Source organism: Octopus bimaculoides, chromosome 20 (assembly GCF_046866305.1).
Source record: "Octopus bimaculoides isolate indiv1 chromosome 20, ASM4686630v1, whole genome shotgun sequence".
Taxonomy (NCBI): Eukaryota; Metazoa; Mollusca; class Cephalopoda; order Octopoda; family Octopodidae; genus Octopus; species Octopus bimaculoides.
Genome location: NC_142947.1, coordinates 7413166 through 7435706, shown reverse-complemented (window position 1 = coordinate 7435706; position 22541 = coordinate 7413166). Strand labels below are relative to the sequence as shown.

General features: G+C 34.8%; 3 protein-coding genes across 5 annotated transcripts; 1 reads left to right on the top strand and 2 right to left on the bottom strand.

The window, feature by feature from the left end:
• Nucleotides 1-1157: 1157 nt before the first annotated feature.
• On the bottom strand, nucleotides 1158-8110 carry LOC106869204 (uncharacterized). Its single transcript, XM_014914848.3, has 4 exons — nucleotides 7978-8110; nucleotides 2829-3068; nucleotides 1552-1920; nucleotides 1158-1252 (listed from the first exon to the last, which is right to left on the bottom strand). The coding sequence occupies exons 2-4, from the start codon at nucleotides 3052-3054 to the stop codon at nucleotides 1182-1184; spliced, it is 666 nt and encodes a 221-aa protein (XP_014770334.1). The 5' UTR covers nucleotides 3055-3068; nucleotides 7978-8110; the 3' UTR covers nucleotides 1158-1181.
• A 2399-nt stretch (nucleotides 8111-10509) lies between these two features.
• On the bottom strand, nucleotides 10510-19082 carry LOC106869202 (mitochondrial inner membrane protease ATP23 homolog). Of its 3 annotated transcripts, none has more exons than XM_052975276.2 (7): nucleotides 18967-19082; nucleotides 18066-18301; nucleotides 15644-15689; nucleotides 14491-14572; nucleotides 13393-13527; nucleotides 11148-11237; nucleotides 10510-10845 (listed from the first exon to the last, which is right to left on the bottom strand). In XM_052975276.2, the coding sequence occupies exons 2-7, from the start codon at nucleotides 18280-18282 to the stop codon at nucleotides 10648-10650; spliced, it is 768 nt and encodes a 255-aa protein (XP_052831236.1). In that variant the 5' UTR covers nucleotides 18283-18301; nucleotides 18967-19082; the 3' UTR covers nucleotides 10510-10647. The 3 variants fall into 3 exon arrangements, with proteins under 3 accessions (XP_052831236.1, XP_014770331.1, XP_089194063.1); XM_014914845.3 differs by having other exon boundaries at nucleotides 18653-19008; XM_089337937.1 differs by lacking the exon at nucleotides 18967-19082 and having other exon boundaries at nucleotides 18066-18418.
• On the top strand, nucleotides 19062-22339 carry LOC106869203 (large ribosomal subunit protein bL17m). Its single transcript, XM_014914847.3, has 4 exons — nucleotides 19062-19431; nucleotides 20478-20549; nucleotides 20943-21081; nucleotides 21947-22339. The coding sequence occupies exons 1-4, from the start codon at nucleotides 19255-19257 to the stop codon at nucleotides 22177-22179; spliced, it is 621 nt and encodes a 206-aa protein (XP_014770333.1). The 5' UTR covers nucleotides 19062-19254; the 3' UTR covers nucleotides 22180-22339.
• The last annotated feature ends 202 nt before the right edge of the window (nucleotides 22340-22541 follow it).

The window sequence follows — 22541 nt, the reverse complement described above, 5'->3', positions numbered from 1 at the left end:
AATGCCTGTTTGTCTGTCCCTATACACCACGATATGCCCTGTCCCCTCCTCCCATCTCATCATTTATTTTAATATAAATTGTAGAAAGCAGTGAATGAAAAAGTAGTTGACCCATTAAACAACTTTGCAATGTTACTTCATATTTTTTTGAAACTGAGATAAAATAATTTCTCAAAAGAAAATTAGAAAACACACTGATCGATACACACATGCACACATTTAATATGTGCATATATGTATGTATATAAATACACACATACACACATATATATATATATATATATATAATAATGCATTAATTTATAAAAGATATAGAAAGATCAACAAAGCTGAAATAGTTTCATTTAGATGTAGCTCTTCAGTCAACCATACACTCAGTGATAAGTTGAAAGGAATTTATACATATATATATATATGTATACACATACACACGTGTGTATATATGTATCTATGTGTGTGTGTGTCCTCCTTCATTTCTACACTTGACACAACTCCAGTGCTTGAAACAAGACCAGTGTTGAATTAAAACAGCAGTTTTGCCAATCGTTGAAGTTTAGAGCAAAACCTAAGTCCTGGGGATCTTTATGGTTGACTAAACACTTCAGAAAATATTTCAGCATAGTCACAGTCCAATGACTGAAACCAGTAAAACAATAAAAGAAAATACAAATATATATGTGTGTGCGTGTATGCATATATACATGTGCATATATATATGCATATATATATATGCACATATATTTCATATACATGCATACATGTGTGTGCCCATAAATGTTTATATATATATACATATATATCACATATGTATCATATATATATATATATCATATATATATATCATATGATATATATAATATTATCATATATATATATATGATATATATAATATATATCATATATATATATATATATATGATATATATAATATATATCATATATATATATATATATATGATATATATAATATATATCATATATATATGATATATATCATATCATTCATATATATATATATATATATCATATATATATATAAAGTACAAATACACACATATATAAAATATTCAGTTGAATGTATGTATGTTTGTTTATATATATAAAATCGTTATATATATATATATCAAATGTCAATAAATTTAAAAGTATACTTCATCCCAAATAGAAAAAGTGTTTTATAGTTATGAACATTCTGTCCGAGTTGTCATCATATTTCCGATTCTCTGGGTAACTGTCCGACATTTCTGACCACCTGAAGCAAATTTAATATGAAATTACATGGATTAAGATATTGAATAATTAGCACACATGGCATGAAATAATGCCAATAGTTTCACTGACAGTTTTAATGGATGTTAAAGCAACAATGATAAATCTATTACTATTATATTTGTACAGTTTTTCTTCCCCTTTCCACCATCTATGTAATAACTGAACTCCTAAACCAATAATTTTATCTACAATTTTGTTTTTTTACTATATTCAGGTCTGCTAAATTAAAACATTTTCTAAAAGTTATTTGTTATTTACAAGAAAATTTGTTTTACTTACCTGATGAATGCGATGAACTAAAAAAGCTGTTCATATGTCCACTATATTTAGCATGAGGTTGTTCAAAAAAATCTTCAAAATGATCAAAACTGAAAAAATCATCATTGTCATCACTATCACCAAAAAAATCATCAAATCTGAAGAAAGAATCGTCGTCGTTAATTTTTATGTACTGTCCCCCTCCACCTCTTCCCTGGGAATTCTGACTGCTGCGATGACTGGATGAGAAGAAATTATCAAAGCTGGATCCAAACAAGTCTTCAAAATTAAAAGAATGTGTTCCATGAGAGAAGTCATCCTGGCTATCACCTGTGTCGCCGAATTTGTCGTAACGTTCCTTCTTCTCGTTGTTTGACAAGATTTCATAAGCTTTAAAAGAAAAATTGGAAGAAATAATTAAAAAAAAACATTTTCAAATTTAAAAAAAAAACAAAACAAAAAATGTATATATTTCTTTAAACAACAATTTTTAATCGATTCTTATTGAAGTTAATATTGTCTTCTTCCACATCACTATATAATGTTATTCATTGTTGTCATCATTTTAATGCCACTTTTCTATGCTGACATGGGTTAGACAGAATTTGTTGATCCAGATTTTCTATGGCTGGATGCCCTTCCTGTTGCTGACCCTCCTGTAGCTGTAAACAGATGCCACAAGGTAGCAGCAACTCAGCACAATAAATCTGACTGTGTGATATTATCATGAGCTGAGTTAATTTCTTTCATGGACAAAGCTTGACCACCACCAGAAAAAAAGCCACCTGACCAATTGGTAAAGTCTCATTCACCAACATAACACTTGGACTCTGTCTTTCTACTTATCAAGAACCATTTTAAAAAAATTCCCATTAGATTAATCTGTCTTGGATACGTTCCATAATGACTGCTTTCAATAAGGCCCCTACAATCCAATAAAAGAGGAAAGAAGAGAGAGAGAGTGGGCAAGGAGGAGGAGGAGAGAGAGAGATTACTTACAGAGTTATTAGGATTAATTTAACTCCTTAACATTTAAACCAGCCATACCCAGCCCAAATATTCTACCTGTTTTATGTTCGAACTGGCCAGATCCAGCCTCTTACACCTATCTCACACTGTCATTCTAAAAATACACAATCATATTGTTCACATCTCAAAGCTGTGAGATAATGCATGATTAATCCGAAACAATGAGATTAAATAAGCATAACATATGACAGAGTAATCTGAATGCAAGAGGGTTATGGTAAATAACCAAAAAAAAAAAAAAAATAAATAAATAAATGAATAATCCTTACCTTTACTAATTTCTACAAATTTTTTTTCAGCCTCAGGGTTATCTTTATTTTTATCTGGGTGATATTTTAGGGCTAATTTTCTAAAGGCACTCCTAATTGTCTTTTGAGAAGCTCCTCGTTTTGTGCCAAGTATTTCATACAGATCTCTGTTTGCCTCAAATGATATGACCTCCTGTACAAGAACGCTTGACAGAGCAGTGAAGAGTAGCATTTTGTTAAAATACATTTTTACACTTTGATCTGAAAATAAAATAAAAAAGGAACAGGTATTAAAAGCTAAATCAGATTTTAATGGTTCTTCCTTAAACAGTACAGAGAAGTAAATTGCTTGACAACAGTGTTGGTTTGTTTATGTCCTTGTAACTTGGTGGTTTGGCAAAAGAGACCTAAAGCATAAGTACCAGACTTCAAAGAATAAGTACTGAGGTTGATTTGTTTAAGGAAAATCCTTCAAGGCAATGCTCCAGCATGGATGCAGTCCAGTAATTGAAACAAGAAAAAGATAAAACTGTTCTGAATCTTTCAATGACAGGTGAGTCCTAAATGAAACAATATAATTTTGGTGCCACCAGGATTGACAAGATAAATACCACTAATACAAGTCTTTCTAATGGAGGCACAAGGAAAAGTCGTGAAGGAGAGAGTTAATTGACGTCAACCTCAGTACATGACTGGTACTTTATTCTCATTGACCCAGGAGGTACAAAAGGCAAAATTGGCTTTGACAGGATTTGAACTCAAAATCTATGAAATTGGATAAAAACCATAAGACTAACACTGTAACGATTCTGCCAACCCATGGAGCCAAACTTATCAACTATTGTCTTCGGTCTCTGTTAGAAGTCAAGGAAGCTTCTAAATAGTCAACCAGCCTGCTAAAAATAACAGCCAAAGTTTCTGTCAATCACACCTTATTCATATAAGAAGGAAGGACACCCTAATCCTTGATATACTGTCAAAAATAAAGTGAAGATGGTCATGGATTCAGGATAAGCAAGAATCACCATAGTAATCATCATACTAACACAAATTACAGTGACTCGACAGAGACACTTGACCTACAGGTCAAATTTCATGTCACACCCAACTGTCTAAAAAAGAATTATAAATTGGATCGTGTAATCTACGTAATATCATGCTCTTGACATATGGCTAGGTGATCACAGACAGGATGCTGCTAATACTTTACAGCAAACTAAAAAGTAGGTCTCTATGTGGTCAAATCTGCTAGAAATAGCAACCAAATCCCACCGTATTGTACTTTACGAGTTAAAAAAAATACAATGCCTATTGTAAAAAAAATACAATGTCTGAGAGAAATTCGTTAAAAAGTTTTTAAGAAAATTGGATAGTTGGTAATGGATGGAATGCTTTTTTATCCTAGTGGGACCAGGAATCGAATAAAACTAGATAGCGATATAGTCTGTACCATATTGTGCTTCGTCTTCTGGTGGTGACGTAATATCTGGGACATAAACTTGTAATTTACACCGAGAGATTAAAACAATAATGATAAACAGCGGAATCTCAGTGACAAGAAGAGAAAAAGAATTAGGAGGTTAATAAAAGGTAGGCAGTCTTTCGTTAATGGACACAGAAGCAGACTGAAAGGAAGACAGGTGCTGAACCATAAAAAACTGGTAAACTATAATTTCATTTCATATAAAGATCACCCATGGCTTATATTTGTGGAAATGACGACAGGGAAGTAGAGAAGAGATTGTGAGAAGTTGCATGTATGGCACAATGTTTATTTTCCATGAAACTTCGTGCCCTTTTTTTGTTTGTTTGTATGTTACTGTATGAACGTAGTTGCATCGTTGGGATTTACATAATGAAGAGTATGGTTTATTATATAGCGCTTTGTCAACTAATTTGTTGGCCACCATTATATGTACATAATGCGAAAACTCGTCGAAAGGTTTAATAACACTTTGTGATTTTTAGGGGGGGGGGATGAAAAAAAATACGAAGAAATTTTAATGATATCAGAAAGTGAATTGTACTTGAGAAATGTGGTGACATAATTGAAGTCTTTTCTGACATAAGATTTGACAGATGACATCGAAGGAGGTGACACACTGTCCACCTAGTCAGTTGTCAGTCATCGTATGAAAACAAAACATTTTACTGATAAAAGACACTAACACCTTGAGAAGGGACGATCCAACGGAGAAACTTTTCTGCTGCCTCTCCCCCTTGCTAGAAGTAGCAGTCAAGTCTCCTTTAAATTAGAGAAAACATTCGATCAACGGAAATTATCCACGCGCTTAGTAGATAAAAACTCCCTCAGAGGTATTGAAATCTTAGAAAGAAGGGAAATAAACCTGTTAATATTAGCTGGGATTTTTGTAATATAAAATTGATGCAGATGTTCAGTGTTTAAAAACAACTGGTGAACACTATGGACACGTTTCAGTTATTATCAGAGTTCCTTAAAGCGGCGTGATGGCAGAATCGGACAAAAGGTTTAGCAGTATTTCTTCTAGCTTTACTTTCCGAGTTCAAATTCCACCGAGGTTAACTTTGCCTTTCACCCTTTTAACCAAAATTTCAGACTTTGTGCCTATAGTAGAAAGAATTGTTTGAGCTCCTTTGAAATAAATTCAAAAACCAAATTCATCTGCCTCACTTTTCCCCCAACCATACACAAAGATTTTGAATTCACTATATTGGAGTCCTCCCTCTTCCCTATTGACTTCAGATTTTCAAACATCTTCAAAGGGAATCTTTGTCAATAAACTACAAAGATAATGTCAGTTAACTGAAGTTTCTTTTTCCAACTCTCTATATTATGTATGTGACACTTTAACGTATATTTAGTATTGCAGAACGCTACCTTCGGGTACTTTTCCTTCAGGCATAGAATAACCTTGATACCTTTACTACGATCACAGTTGGAATAGATTTAATCATAAGTTCTGCTCGGTCAGGGCTGACCTAAGCTTCAACAACAATTGGCATGGATGTCACAATAAAAATAGCCAGATATTCAGAGTACACAACGATGAGTGCTCCATCTTGGTGGTTAGTCTCAAGTTATTCTGAATCAGTAGAACCGTTTGACCAATAACATTTCAACGGTGATCATCATCTGTAGTTTCATTCATTTTGGTATTGTTCCTGCACGAGTTGAATGCGAGTCAACTTTGAGCTGGTACGCTTGGGTCGATTAAGGAACGTCTATATGACGACTCTAGGCCAGAGTTCCATCTGGATATGGTAGAGGAGGAATGGAAGTGAATTTAGGAATAATTTAGCCTAGTCAACAAGCGTCTTCGACTGAACAGTTTACGACACTAAAGACACCTTGGACGAGGGGCACCTTAACCATCCAGGAGGGCTGCAATGCAGACAACAGTACAGACTATGGCAGGAGGAGGAGTATTCAGGAGTCCATGACCTGGATGCAGCCAGCTCCCAACACCAACATCACCAGAATGTAAGGAGCTAAGGGCCGGAATACCTGCATGTGTTAGAGTACGTAGACTCAGATCAATTAAGGAACATCAACATGATAATTCAAAATAGTAGAAACAACCACCAAATCTCCCTCAAAAGACACCCCGCAGCACTCAAACAACATATTGTGATATATAGTCTAGTATAATAAAACTGTCAAAACTGACAAAGAGTGGAGAGTTATTGATATAATGTCTGATCAAAGATGTTTACACACACACATATGGAAGAGATGGATCGAGAGAAACAGCGATAGCCACAGCTGGGTGCAGGTGTGAGGGGACACAGAAATCCCTCTCCGTCTCATCGGTGTCTGTTTGAAGTGGAGGAGCATGTTTGATGCCGGCTGCTGTGAGACACCCTCCCCTATTACATCATTGACGCAGTGACTATGAGATTAAAATTGTAAATAATAAACGATTAAAAGGAGGAAATGAGAAAAATCGTCTACAGAAAAGATAAAACTGGAAACAGTTGTGTCTTCTTTGATAAAGAAGCTCTTGCCTCTGTGTGTGTGTGTGAAATTTTTAAGTGTGTATGATGTATGTATATCGTGTTTTCATGCGATTGGTTTCACATCCTTCCATTTTTAAAGTGATTCTATAATTCTAATGTGATTTCTTGGACATACTTGTTCCTTGTTTGGCAGCGTTGAAATCTTTAACGATGGATGATAACACAAATCTTTGTTTATTTTCAGAATTCAGGACTTTTAATCGTTTGGTCTCCATAACCAATAAAATCGAAAATAATTATATTTCTGACTTATATTTCGTTGGAGAATTGCATACAAATTTACATTACAAAAAAGTCGTTATAGACATTTAAATACACACATATTATACATACATATACACCATATATATTATAAATATACCGTTATATTTTTCAAGTAGTTCCGTAGTATATTATACACACTAAAATGTGTATGTATGTGCGTACAGTATTGGAAGATTAATAAATGTTTAATAATCACACAGAAATTTAAACTAAAAATGAATCTGTTAGTTTGAAATATCTCCAATGTATCTATCAAGATGTCGAATGTAAAATAATGATGTAATAAAAAGGAACTTGATATTAGCTATGAATCGGTATCAGAGCTCGTATATCAATGTAGGTATTTACGTATGTGTACATACACACACACACATACACGTTTCTCAATGACAGTCCTTTATGCCCGTTTCTGCCATTCAATGGTAATCGTATAGCTGTGCCTCATTACATTTATATATACACGTAAACATACACCCATATACATGTGTGTGTGTAGTGTTAATCAGCTACTGAATATATATTAGTAGGTTCCTTGTCCATTGATGTTTTATTTGTTGGCTGGAGAAAGGTTTAGTTTCCGCATACACATACATATATATACAGACATGCATTTATATACACACAAAAACACACACATATGTGTATGTGTGTATCTATATTTGATGTATGGATATATGTTGTGGATCAGCAAGGAATGTCGATGACGATAAGGGTAAATGTATATGTAGGTGAACCAAAACGAAATTATAAACAAAGCAGGAAAATAATTCAACGGGGAGTAAAGAAGAAAAAAACAAAAGGAGAGAACAAAGAAATTAGCAAGATTTTTGATCTGCAATGGAGAATCTGTAGGAATTGTAGTGACGTGGATAAAATGACAGCTATACATTATCGTGTCATTTCTTACCTGAGTTGACAATTTCGGAGCGGAGAGATAAAGGTGTAACAGCGAAGAAATGAAACCGTGACTAATAATTTATGAAGACAAAGTGAGAGGGGAGTGGTGAATGATTGAGTGAGAGAGGGAGGGAGAGAAAGAGGTAGTGTGAGAGAGAGAGTAGCAGAATGAGTGAGGTAAAGAGCAGTGTGAGAGGGTGACAGCGTGAGTGAACACATTGAGTGAGATGGAGAAGGAAGTGTGGTACATATGTGTATGTGTGTTTATAAATAAATAGATAGATAGATAGATAAAGAGAGAGGGAGGACAATGAAGAAGGATGGTGTGGAATAAACTACACTCCAGCTTGTAGCTTCAGCAACGTAAAGCTTTTTCATTGGTCAATACTGAGCACGTGACTGAAAAAAGATGTACTTTAGTAAGTGAAAGAGAAGTCAGTTGTAAATAAGAGAGATTGAAATCTATTTTGGCTGGCTTGATAATTCCTGATATAAAAGAATTTTACTAAAGTAATAGGAATGGGGATACTGGTGTTCAACATCGACATAAAATAGGATTTAATAACTGTCTTCTATTATAACATAATTGCATTCCTACGAATTTGCGCACGTAACTTCCTTTAATTTACCAAGTTCTGTGTATCGGAGGTTAAATACCACTGCTTGGTAGGCTGAGCGTGTGTGTGCCGATATATATATATGATGACGTCTGTCTTTACGTTCTGAGTTCAAATTCCGCCGAGGTCGACTTTGCCTTTCATCCTTTCGGGGTCGATAAATTAAGTAAAGCTGCGTACTGTGGTCGATGTAATCGACTGGACCCCCTCCCCTTGTGACTGGATGTATAATTGCATACAAAGCAAAGTGTAATTGCTGCAGTTGAAACATATGTTGGTCATTGTTATATATACTGTACAAAACTGTTTTAATAAAATGTTTTGGATGTGAATAAATCTCCACTCTCCTTTTCATGTGTGTGTGTGTGTGTGTTTGTATGCTGAGCTGACCCCCTCTTCGGTCATGACTGACCATCGGATTGCACCTCAGTTGAGTGCTTGTGTATCACCCTATAGCTTCGTCAGAGCTTCATTTTGGAAGCTCCGAGATGATGATACCCTGTATAGGTGTTCAAATGTAAAAGCAATATACAAAAGATCAGCCAATTCGAAATTTTATAGAATGTAGACAGTGACGTCAGAGTGGAGGATCTGGCCTTTAAGACCAACAGAATGTAACAGTCATGTTCCAGTTTTATTGGACCTCCTCAGTGGAATATGTTCTACTAAGTGAGAAAAATGCAGAAGTGATTATCTGAACTAAAGCATGTGGCTATGAAGCAAACTTCTAAACCACACACACATTTATATATGCATACATATGTGTGAGTAAATATTTATATGCACACACACACACACATATATATATATATATATATATATATATATATATATATATATATATATATATATATATATATATATATAAATTTAAATTATTCCAGCTATTTGGCGTGCAAAAACAAAGACTTTTAGAACTAAATACATGTTCAATCTCATGTGGACGTCTTGTGTATAGTTCTGCAAATTATATTGCAAAGGACGATCATACTGAAGAGTTGCAGACAATTCCGTAAGTAATTATGTAAGTAGTTAATAAAGAAACCAGTCTATGATTAATTTTTTATATTTTGTATCTTTTCATTTGTCTTGCTTGCTTATGTTCTGGTGTTTGCTGAATTTTCTTGAAAACAATCTTTTCTTAGTGGTCAGACTGTAGGTGGTCTTCTTCTAGCAAAAGGGATGTCCACTTAGTGATCATCCCTATACATGCACATATATCCACATGTACATATATCCAAAATGCTACCAGCTGAGAACTTATATAGAATATTCTATTTTAAGTTGTTTTTTTTTTGGTGTATAGGTCACATGTGTGATCAGTACATATAGGTGATTTCAACTAGGTATAAAAAAAATGAAATACATTTAACCCAAAGCAAAGAGATATGTAGTTTTTAAAGAGTGTCACATCTATTAACTAATCAGCATTCAACTCCCTAACTCTAACATTAAAACAGAATTAAAAACCCATAGCATATATGCCAATATTACAATTTTCAGGTTTACATATCAAAAAACTGGATAGTGTCCTACTTTTTAACAGCTGATACATGATTTGTACACAATGAACATTTTTGTACATAACTAAAACATTATTAGTTTTAATTGTCTCTTCAGTCAGTTATAACAGGAAGTCAAGACAATGTACAGCTGGCCCAACAGAATGTAACAGACTGAGAAATGTGCTTCCAACATCCTTTCAAGTGTAATGCTTGTTGAAAGCATTACACTCAAACATGTTTATGATAAACATTTTAACCCTTTTGATACCACTCCAGGCTCTATGACACAAACTTACAGTTTTTAAACAGTTTGAATTATAATCTTCAACAAAATGAAAAAGTCAGCAGTGTCAGTCTTCTTGTTAAGAGCACACATGCGCACACACACACACTTCCTGAGTTTTTGATAAGCAACTTGAACTTAGTTCATGAATTTTATTAGAAATCAATAACTATATTTGTGATAAATGATATTAAATAATAATAAAAATATTTCAACACAATGTTCATTTTAATAATAATAATAATAATAATAATAATAATAATTCTTTCTGATTGTTATTCCGAATAGCCATATAACTGTCCTTCCAAAAGTGCCCGATAATTATCCCTTGAAGCTTTCCTTGGTATTCTGCCAACAGGTTCCAAATCATTGTAGCATTTATCAAAGACTTCATTCACAATTTCTAAAGCTGCTTCATTTGATATATTCCGAACAATAACAATGGATTTTACAGCTTGCTGTTTCACACAATCCTGTAATAATATAGAAATTGTAGAATATAGAAAAGCCATGTCTAAAATAACCACAAGTATAAAGAATATTGCCATGACTCCCTTGTAAGGTAGACTTAATGTGTCACTCAGTTTAACATCACCTGGTCCTGGGATACCTTTAGTGGATTATACCCTTTCACTAGAAATATAGTTGCAGAAAAATCCCCTTCAAGATTTAATTAAATTTTAAATCAAAATGGTTTTTTTTTTTTTGTCCTTTAATTCAAATCAGGAAGAAAAAAAAGAAAGAAAGAAGAATTAAAATCCAACAACTAACTGACCGCATGTTTTTGTTTGATGTTAAATGGCGAAGCACTTCCAGCCGACATAGCAGCCATAAAGGAACAATGCATGAAGTTGGCAGCACGAATCTAGGGAAAAAGGGGGAAAAACAAAAACACAAAGAGATTAGATTTAATACAAGACACAAAGAAAATAGAGAAAGAAGTTGCTTTTACATAGTGGTTGTGAATGGAATTATAATGGAAGACAGAAACTAAGCGAAAGGACAAAAATAGAATCATCTCCTCCTCAGTTCTTTGTTGAACATCATGTCTTTATCTTCAACATTGTCATTGTCGTCATCATCTCCACCATCGCTGTCATCATCAGCATCATCTCCATCACAATCATCATTAGTGTCATTGCCACCACAACTAGCATCAATACTATCTGCACCACTACCACCACCACTATCATCATCATCACCACCACCATCATGATCTCTTAAACTTCTAACACCACTGTCATCACTATTGCTGCTGTCATCACTATTGCTGCTGTCATCACTATTGCTGCTGTCATCACTGCCACCACTACCACCATGTTAATTATTTATCCAAGCTGTTTTGGGCTGCATCAAGAAGAATCCTACATTGTCTCAATGTTTCTTTTTTGTCTATCTTTTCCTTGGTTACCATTGTCAGATCAGAGAGAGAGAGAGGAAGAGAGAGAGAGAGAGGAAGAGAGAGAGAGAGAGAGAGAGAGGAAGAGAGAGAGAGAGAGAGGAAGAGAGAGAGATAGAGGAAGAGAGAGAGAGAGAGGAAGAGAGAGAGAGAGAGAGAGAGAGGAAGAGAGAGAGAGAGAGAGGAAGAGAGAGAGATAGAGGAAGAGAGAGAGAGAGAGGAAGAGAGAGAGAGAGCAACAGGAAAAAGGCAGAACAGTAGAAGATAACAACATGAAGAAGACAGGAGATAGAAGAAACAGTAAGACAACAACAACCCACTTCGTGCTGGCATGAATTGCTTCAGAATTTTCTTATTGCCTATCAATCATTCATCAAGAATTCTTGTGACAGTTTCCTCAACTCATTGAGATTCATTTTATCATGTAGTACTCCCTAAAACTCACTCACTATACCCTCGACTTCATTTTGTCATTCACTAGTCCTCAATACTCATTCATTACTACATAGCGCATCTGTGGTCATGAGCCTATATTAGAAAATATATTCTGATTTAAACATTAAATAATACAAAGAAATAATCTTCCTTCCCAGTTACTCCCAGCCTTATATAATGTCGGGTAGCCCTGTATATCCTCTACAGCAAAACACCCATTCCTTCTCTCTGAAAGATTTTAGCTTCTCAGTATCTGGCATATAGCCACCTCATTCTCTACTGCAACCACAGTTGAGAAATGCTGCATTAAAGAATGATGATGACAATGATATAAAACTATTTGTTCCCTATCAATTAGACATGAAAATAACATGATGGCAGCAGATACTAAATATTTCTGAAGTGAGTTATTATAAGAAACAGCTGTTAGGATATGGTGACCTTACAATATATGGGTGTGTGGGAAAAGATCAGGGTGTAAGAATGTAACTTTAGATGAAACAACAAATATTTAATCAGTCATCATGTAGTTTCATTATTTCAATGCTGCAAAAGGTTGGCATTATAAAATCAAAACTGTTGACAAGTGGTAAAAAGCATCACCCTGAGGTTGTAACTGAGTGAGAAAATGTAACAATTCTCTAAGACTTTCCTGTACATACAGACAGAACCATCAAAGCTAATGAACTGGATATTGTTGTAAAAGACCAAAGTAATAAAGTCTGTTTATTGATTGACTTGAATATCCCTTGTGAAAATAATATTACAGTAAAAGAATTTGACAAGTTCAGAAAATATAAAGATTTACTCATTCTTATTGAAGAAATGTGACATCTGAAGGCAGTTACAATACCAGTGATTGTAGGAGCATTAGGAATGATCAAGAAAGGAACTGAAAATTATTTGAGAAATATCCCTGGCTTATCATCCCTGCAAGAAGTGCAAGAGATTGTTTTAACTGGTATGTCACACGTATTGAGAAGAGCATAACATTGTACATAAGTATTTTTTTTTTTACATAACTTTATATAATTTTGTAAATGAACAATCTGGTGTATTTATTTTCATGGCCTATCAATGTATACAGTGAGTTTCTCTGTCCTAAGTGTCAAGAAGATGCTCGGCAAGAAATGGAAACAAAATTGAAGCAAGAAAGAAGAATAAAAAGCCAACACTTTGTCCTCACCTCAGTACATGCTAAATGATGAATGTTCATGAAGTCTACTTTAGCTCGGCAATAGTCAAAAGCATGAATAAACTCATGTGCAAGCACATTACAACACAACCACCGTTTCTTGGCTGTATTTTGACATACCACCACCTGAAAAGAAATATCGTCGTTATTTGATTAGATTCATCTAGTTGAGTTGGTTGATTGGGATCAGGGGACTATAGTAAACTACCTCTTATCAGATACTCAGTGGGAACTCTCAAGCATCTGGCACCCAGAAAATTTTTTTTAAATAAATAAAAAATAATACTTTCCATGCAAGTACTGGTTCACTGGCTCTGAATGGTGGTTTTACCAACAGCTGCCAGGTACCAGCAGGGATCAGTTACTCATGTGTTGCATTCATCTGTGTGTATGTGTATGTTTGTTTAATTTTGTAGTTCTATGAAAGCCACAAGCTGTGAGCAATGTTGTCACTTCTGTCAACAAACCATCCATGCATTTTAAGCTGTCAAAAACACGTGGAATAAGAGATTCCAGAAACAACAGGAATGGCAACTGGTTGTAAAATAATGCCTAAATAACATGTCTGTCTAACTGATGATAGCATGGAAAAACAGACAAAAAAACACCCCAACCAAAAGAATACACACACAACATAGTTTATAATCTTCAGTATCATTTTAGCATGCAGTTTACTACAATCTACAGGCTACACTAAATTTCATGATTCAGGTTAGGGTTAGTGTTAGGATAATGTTTAAGGTTAGAATTTTATTCAGACAGTGCACACTGACATTGCACATCCAGTGAAGCATACTGGCTTCATTTCTTCCAAGCCTACGCATGTCCTTGGCTGTCGCAGCCCATGTTTCACTACCATGCAGCATAGCTTTTTCCACACAGGCATCAAACAATCTGCCTTTCACTCTGAGAGACAGGCCCTTCGTTGCCAGCAGGAGTAAGGAACTCTCTGAACTTTGCCCAGCCTGATCTTATCTGTATGGTTAAGAATCTTGCTTTGCAGCCGTTTGGTTTCACTGTGCAGCACCTTGTATATATATATTCATGTACATACACAAATGTAAAACCATAAAATGATAAAATATTCACCTGATTTTGTTGTGGGTCATATCCTCCATTTACATAACCAACACAAGGTTCACAAGCAATATGGCGTCTTAGGTTGACAGGACTGGAAATACAGCAAGAAACATTTTCATTTCACAGAATAATTATATTTAAATAAGATAACATTATATCTATTGATGTATCTATCTACATATATATATATATTTTCACACACATGCATCTGAATACATCTATATGTTTTACGTGGTAGGATAAAGAGTGCTCTATACTCTAAACTAGAGCTGAAATAACAAATTGTAACATACATAGCAACATACAAGCAAAATATATGAGAAAGTAAAAATATTTATATCAAAATTTATAAAACATTTTGAATTTATATTAGATAACTTTATACACGCGCACACACACACACACATATACAAAGGGTGCTGAAAAGTTCCTGGCTTTGGGTAAAAGAAAATACAGGAGGATCAGTTAATTATGATTTTATTCAACATGTATATGTATATACTTTCACACACCCTCTACACAGGCAAAGATGACAAACAAAGTAATTAAGAAAAAACACAAAACAGACACAAGACAATGACCTACAAACATGAAAGACTGGACATGTGGTTGGGGTAGGTTAATGAAAATGTATTGTTTACTAAAGTCCAGGGATGACAGCAGACATTTGACCTTGAGGTTAATGAAAATGTATTGTTTACTAAAGTCCAGGGATGACAGCAGACATTTGACCTTGAGGTTAATGAAAATGTATTGTTTACTAAAGTCCAGGGATGACAGCAGACATTTGACCTTGAGGTTAATGAAAATGTATTGTTTACTAAAGTCCAGGGATGACAGCAGACATTTGACCTTGAGGTTAATGAAAATGTATTGTTTACTAAAGTCCAGGGATGACAGCAGACATTTGACCTTGAGGTTAATGAAAATGTATTGTTTACTAAAGTCCAGGGATGACAGCAGACATTTGACCTTGAGGTTAATGAAAATGTATTGTTTACTAAAGTCCAGGGATGACAGCAGACATTTGACCTTGAGGTTAATGAAAATGTATTGTTTACTAAAGTCCAGGGATGACAGCAGACATTTGACCTTGATCTTTGTAATCATAAATTATGTAATATTAATTAAATGAAATTGCCTGTAATAATGTTCATCTTACCAACCATGACGTTTCAAAGCTCTTAAAAGTAATTTCACCATAGGATCTACATTTAAAAGAGAACAAGAAAGAGAAAACAAATGAATTTATATACATAATTGCTTTTCAGCTTGATGGAAAATAAAATAATGGTAAAATAATACGGTACATAGTGTAATAAAAGTTAAGGGACAGGTTTGGAAAGACTAGAAAGGGAGCAGCAGAGAGTAATATCAAGCAGCTAAAAGAGAAGCTAGATGTGAGGTGTACTAAACAAAGGAAGAAGCAGAAAGTAACTTCTGTACACATTCTGTGATGTAAGGATCAGAGGGGTGAGGTGTTCTAGATTGTAAGGGAGTGTAGTTGAGAGAATTATGGTATTGCTGAAAAGAGCCATGGAGTTGTTATTATGAGAGATTGATGAATGTAGAGAATGTACAACAGAGAAACGGCCTACTCAAAATATTGGGTCATCTCATAAAAAATGTGGTTTTTGCAATTGCATGAACAAAAAGTCAGAGGGGGACAGGATAAACTACCTGCATCAACTTGCTATAAAAGCAGGTAGTCATTTTACCTTGTCCTTATTCTTACTGAAATTTTTGAAGAGTACAGTTCGATTGTAACAGTTATTTTTTCAAAGCTATAATGGAAGTGACAAAAGAGCATATTTGGCCTATTTTGCTTTATGAGTTCAATAAAGGCAACAACACAATGGAAAGTGTGAGGAATATTAATGCAGTATATGGGAATTGGACAAAAAGCATAAACCAGTGTCAACGGTAGTTCCAGATATTCCAGGCTGGAAACTAGAGTCTAGAAGATGATCCTTGTCCTGGATGATGTGTAGATCTCGATGAGGACGACCTGCAAAACCTGGTGGAACAAAATCCCATCATAACTGTTGAGGAACTAGCAGAGAAGCTTGGATTTGTTCATTCAACCATTCATTGACACCTGCACGCCAGTGAAAAAGTCAGCAAATTCCGAGTCTAATTGCATGCAGAGAGTGAATGTGTGCTCTTCCTTGCTGTCACATCTCACAAATGAACCTCTTTTGAACCGAATAGTGACTGGTGATGAGAAATGGGTTCTCTATAAAAATGTCAAGCACTGAAGACAGTGGGTAGGGAAAGGAGAAACACTGGCACCCCAGGCTAAAGAAGGTCTTCATCCATGTAAGGTGTTTGCTAAATCATCCATAGATTTCTATGGCGTAGACATTATATATATATATATATATATATATATATATATATATATATATATATATATGGGAGAATATACAAATAATAACAACAGACGAGGACAGGTGGTGTAAATAACAAAAGTATATATTAGTATGACGCTCGGGAATACGGAAAGTCTTTGACGTTTCGAGCTACGCTCTTCAACAGAAAGAATACGGAGACAAGGAGAAAAACACGGAGAAAAAAATTGAATAGTGTTCAGTCAACGGTCAATACACACACACACACACACACATGGGCGGAATTCTTCATTAAGCACGCCATGTAACCCCTCACAACTTTTAATATTGTTTGCGAAATTGTATTCTACACACGGGAATTCATACGATTATGCAAAAACAAAACAAAAAACGGTTTTGGTGCGTGATCTAAGGGCTATTTAACCGTTATTTTTAGCACGTCTCACACCTTATACCCTCCTCGTTTGTTTGTCAGTTTGGACGGTCCGAAGCTACAGTAGAAGACACTTGCCCAGAATGGCACTCAGTGGAACTGAACCCGGAACCATGTAGTTGGGAAGCAAGCCTCTTACTACACAGCCACGCCTGCGCCCGTAGTACATTTTGTTAATTTTCTTCGCCGTTATAGCATGGCCAACTAAACCAATGAATGAATGAAATCAATAAAAGAGTAACGTTTGTATACTGATCGTCATTTTATCAATACTAAGTTCCTGCATTGGTAGCCAAACAAAAAACTTTAGGGACAGGAAATTAGATTGAGTGCCCTTTCCCAAGGGCATTAGAGGTAGATGTGAAAAGAATTACTTTTATCCAGTTCATGGAACAGCGCTCTGATGAATTTTGTCACCCAATATCATTGGACCTTTATTTCTCAAAAAGCTTTCACTTCTCATTTTCCATTCTTTGTTTTCTTTTAATACAGGCATTTATCAAAATATAAACAACGACATTACAGACCTTTTAAGACATGTCGCAGAACAAAAGGTAAAAGCACTTGGTATAACGAGACTTGAACATTAAAAGTTTAAAATCCCGTTATTAAAGTCCCTAAGGTCTTTGACTGACAATGACAAATTGTATGTGCTGCTTGATCTTAAAACATTGTGTCTAGTCAATGAACAAGGTCAACCCGGCATCGCAATCCTTCTTCGTTTAGTTAATTTCATTTCACAAAACATTATTTAAGAAACACCAGAAATATCAGAAGAGTAGAAAATAATGAACACTCACGATTTTCCACACACCATGTCACATTAGCCTCACACTTAAATTTCTTTCCACGACCTTCAGTCCACATTTTTTCCCAGAAAGTTTTCCGTTTGGCACTCGCTCTGTCTGGGTAGAAATTATATCCAAAATCCTCTGCATGTTCATTTGATTTATACCTCGATGTATCAAACGGGGTCGCTTCTCCATCATTATTAGTATTTGTTGTCGCTTCGGTCATTTTAAGGCCAACTTGCTACCTTTGAAATTAAACAGAAATATCTTCGTTAAAGATGCAGCCACTTAAAGCATTTGTTGTTGTTCTTCTGATGAATCTGTTGAAAATTTATAAACCTTATTTCGTAATTTAGTCGGCAATGAAGACCACGTGCAGATTCTGAATATATCTAAGATTGTTAGTAACTGGAACCTTTAACGGTTAACGGGTTCATATTTGCTATGACACGACGAATGAGTAAATAATACAGAGGTACACGTGCATGTGCGTGTGTGTGTATATATATATATATATATATATATATATATATATATATATATATATATTTAACTGTTTACATTAAATTATTAACAATTTTATTAAAGTTACTTACAAGTATTTTTTTAAATAAGCTATTTAATTAAAAGACGAAAACAAGTGACGGTCACAGAGATGATGTATTGTAAATAAATGTAATTTCATTAATTCTTGTTAGCGAAACTGAACGTTTCTTTGGTGTGAAAATATTAAAATTAGCCGCTGGCTTCATCATTCTTGTTGATATTTAAAACATATATATATCGGTTTTACAAAGAAAAGGTTTACTTGGTAAAAAATATACACATGACCCTCTATTTCACGTATTGAATATTACATCAGTTTTGCTAAAGACAAACAGAAAGAACGAAACAACCCAAGCGAGTTTACATGTTGAGATTGACGGTGTTGGTTAAACTAAGGGTCCTCAATAGAAATATTCCCGGCAGGGAAAAAGAAAAAACAAGGAAGTATATTATGTGTGAATGTATATTGGTGCGTGTGTGTGTATATGTATGTATGTATATATGCACGCATGTGTGTGTGAGAAAGAGAGGGAGAGAGTGTATCTCTGTTGTCTGTGAGTGAATAGTAGACATTTTACAATTGACACCGGACACAAGCACTTCTTGTCTGTGGGAAGTTTCTTAACTCGGAATCGCAGATTCAACGATTAAAATGTTGAAGTTTGTCGTTCGTTCACGTCCAAGGTATATGAGTGCCACTTTGGGGCTTGGTGGCGGCCCGTCAGCTCGTTTAGAACGACTTCGTAGAACAGTTACTGCTGTAGTCCGATATGAACGAATAGAATCTTACTACCATCGTCTTGATGAAGCTAGAGGTTACACAGAAAGAGTAAGTACCACGAAATGTCCTGACTAGAATTACTTTTTTCCATGATTTCATATAATCAAACCAATCAGTAGTAAATCATTAATTAATATCTGTGGCCCAAAACGTTAAGGGCGGAGAAATAGAAATAGTGGTGGTTTTACAACGCGTACAAACAGTAAAAAAAAAACACATTAACAATTAAGTAATGATAATTAGAAATAATTATACAGAACCAAATAAAAAAAAGAAACTCGTTATTCTTTAAGAACACAATATAATACAATATTAATAACTGTGTTTAATATTTCGGTTTTATTATTGATGCCGTGCCCTATATAAGCGCAAATGTCATTCTTTCCCAAATAAATTGCACTTCATTTTCGAGGTTTCGATGAAGCTATAAGGTATTATTCAGGCACTCAACTATGAGTCCACTGCATCTTATAGCAGAAACAGATGTGAGCTATTAAAGTTCATAAGATAACCATTTATCCCGTTCTCATCTCTCTTCCTAATAATAATTGTTTCAAATTTTGGCACAAAGCCAGCAACAATTGACGGTGAAGGTTAGTCGATTAGATCGACCCTAGTGATTGATTGGTACTTTATTTTATCGATCCCGAAGAGCTGAAAGACAAAGTTGACCTCGGTGGCATTTGAACTCAGAATATAAAGAGCTGGAAGAAATGCTGCTAAGCATTTTGTCTATGGCCAACGAATCTCCCAGATCGCTATCTTTAATATTCATCTTTTATTTTTGACTTGTTTCAGTCATTAGACTGCGGCCATGCTGGGACACCGCCTTGAAGGATTTTTAGTTGATTGAATCGACCCCAGTACTTTTTTTTTTAAGCCTGGTACTTATTCTGTTAGCTCTTTTACCGAACCGCCAAGTTACAGGGACGTAAACACGCGAACACAGGTTGTCAGTACTTGTCTGATTTTATTTTATCAGCTTCAGAGGAATAAAAGGCAAAATCTACTACCAAAATGTAATGATGATGAGTGTATACCGTTAAATAACTTATCTTTTAATCTTAATCTGAGTTTTATATTTTTAATTGCAGCTACTTCAGTTGGCCATTAAAAATGGTCCCAAAGATCCTAAAACTATGGAAATGGCTGATTATTGGTTGTTGGTAAGTTTTCTGGTAATTTACTTGGTTACAGACATGAGAAAAACCCTTCAATATTTATAAATATAGGTAAAGCCAGTTGTGTTGAAGATGATATTTTGAAATGAAGATAATTAATTGTATGTAACATAGGATCGATTCTCAATCTTGACAACTTTGGAACCTAGATCTATGTGTAGCAAATTCTGGCCATCTTTCACTTTAACACTGCTATGATTGATAAAACAATTATTTGGTTGTTTAATAAAAGATGAAAGTAACTCTTGTACTGGATAAACGGAGTAACAGTTTGAAGGTCAAGAAAGCATGTTATTGGCTAGATTTCATTTATTTAGAGTTTTGTGTTCATTTTTGTCATTTGTTTAATCTAATAATATTTTTTTTTGTATTTTCCAGGAGAAGGACTTGGTATTAAAACTGTTTAAAGTGTTAGTCCCTCGCTATTCTAACTATAGCACCAGTTTTACAGACATGTACAAACTGCCAACAGTTTATCCAGGAAAAGATGGAGCTCTTGGAATTCTAGAATTAAAAGGTAGAGTCATATGATGTTGGATAGTAACAGTGACTGAGTCAATGTGTTTGTTTGTGCTTACTGTATACACACTTTTCCTCCCTTCATATCCATGGTCTATATCAGTCATGGCTGCATGTAGCCCAAAAGTGGACTTTCTCAATGACACCTCATGAAAAATTACCTTCATACAGATGCCCATATTCTTCCTCAATGAATTTCAATGCACAATGAATAATTGACATTCAAGGACCATGTGATTACTTGAAAGTGCACAAGAGTGGCTGTGTGGTAAGTAGCTTGCTTACCAACCACATGGTTCCGGGTTCAGTCCCACTGCATGGCACCTTGGGCAATTGTCTTCTACTATAACCTAGGGCCGACCAAAGCCTTGTGAATGGATTTGGTAGACAGAAACTGAAAGAAGCCCGTCATATATATATACGGTGGTGCATCAGCATGGCCGCAGCTCTGAGCTGAAACTTTGAAATGAAATGAAATGAAATATGTATGTATGTATGTTTGTGTGTGTATTTGTCCCCCCAACATCGCTTGACAACCGATGATGGCGTGTTTATGTCCCCCGTAATGTAGCGGTTCGGCAAAAGGAGACCGATAGAATAAGTACTAGGCTTACAAAGAATAAGTCCTGGTGTCAATTTGCTCGACTATAGGCGGTGCCCCAGCATGGCCGCAGTCAAATGACTGAAACAAGTAAAAGAGTAAGAAACAATTTAAAAATTATTAGCAGGATTGTCTTCTCATCAAGTTGAATAATCTGAATGTCTTTTGTCAGGTTTTGTGCTTGTTTAAAAAATGTTTTTTGCTAAAAAGTATTGTGATTTTTATGCTATTTCAACATATTTCCATTGTTGTATGTTTGCAGGGAATCCATGGCCACCAGTTTTGCCTGATCACAAAAGCAAAGATCAATATCTTATCAATCAGTTATTGGAAGCAGCCCGAGAAAATTCTGGAAGTCGATCATCACTACATATGGACGAAACTCAACATTTTCCACCAACAGACCAAATTATAAATGAAAATTCAGAATCAGATTCCTTGATACAAAACTTTGATCAAATTAATATTCAAACAACTGAAAATTCAAATAAATAACATGAACAGTTCAAATATTTAGAGGGGGAGATAAAAAGATTTACTGAATGTCTTTAAATGTAAATTAACTTCATATATTGGTCTGTTTGCCTTAAGATTGGTGTTAAATGTTTACATTTTTTAATAAAATTATTTATAGACATTTTTTTTAAAAATGAAATATTTGTTTTCAGATTTTCTTACTAACAAATTCTTAAAAAGAAACGAATTCTTGGTTACAAGTTTTCTGTTCAGTAATTCACTGTATCAGCATGGCTGTGTGGTAAGAACATTGCTTCCTATGTGGTTCTGAGTTCAGTCCCACTGCATGGAACCCTTGGCAAGTGTCTTCTTTTATAGCCTCTGATCAACCAAAGTCTTGT

Coding starts and splice junctions, on each gene's coding strand:
- LOC106869204 (XM_014914848.3), bottom strand. CDS start 3,054: ATGTATTTTAACAAAATGCTACTCTTCACTGCTCTGTCAAGCGTTCTT. Junction 1,921..2,828: donor ATTTGTAGAAATTAGTAAAG/GTAAGGATTATT, acceptor TTTCTTTTAAAG/CTTATGAAATCTTGTCAAAC. Junction 1,253..1,551: donor TAGTTCATCGCATTCATCAG/GTAAGTAAAACA, acceptor AATTTGCTTCAG/GTGGTCAGAAATGTCGGACA.
- LOC106869202 (XM_052975276.2), bottom strand. CDS start 18,282: ATGACCGAAGCGACAACAAATACTAATAATGATGGAGAAGCGACCCCG. Junction 13,528..14,490: donor ATGACCCACAACAAAATCAG/GTGAATATTTTA, acceptor ATTTCTTTTCAG/GTGGTGGTATGTCAAAATAC. Junction 11,238..13,392: donor ATCATTTAGCATGTACTGAG/GTGAGGACAAAG, acceptor CTTTTTCCCTAG/ATTCGTGCTGCCAACTTCAT.
- LOC106869203 (XM_014914847.3), top strand. CDS start 19,255: ATGTTGAAGTTTGTCGTTCGTTCACGTCCAAGGTATATGAGTGCCACT. Junction 20,550..20,942: donor TGGCTGATTATTGGTTGTTG/GTAAGTTTTCTG, acceptor TGTATTTTCCAG/GAGAAGGACTTGGTATTAAA. Junction 21,082..21,946: donor TGGAATTCTAGAATTAAAAG/GTAGAGTCATAT, acceptor GTATGTTTGCAG/GGAATCCATGGCCACCAGTT.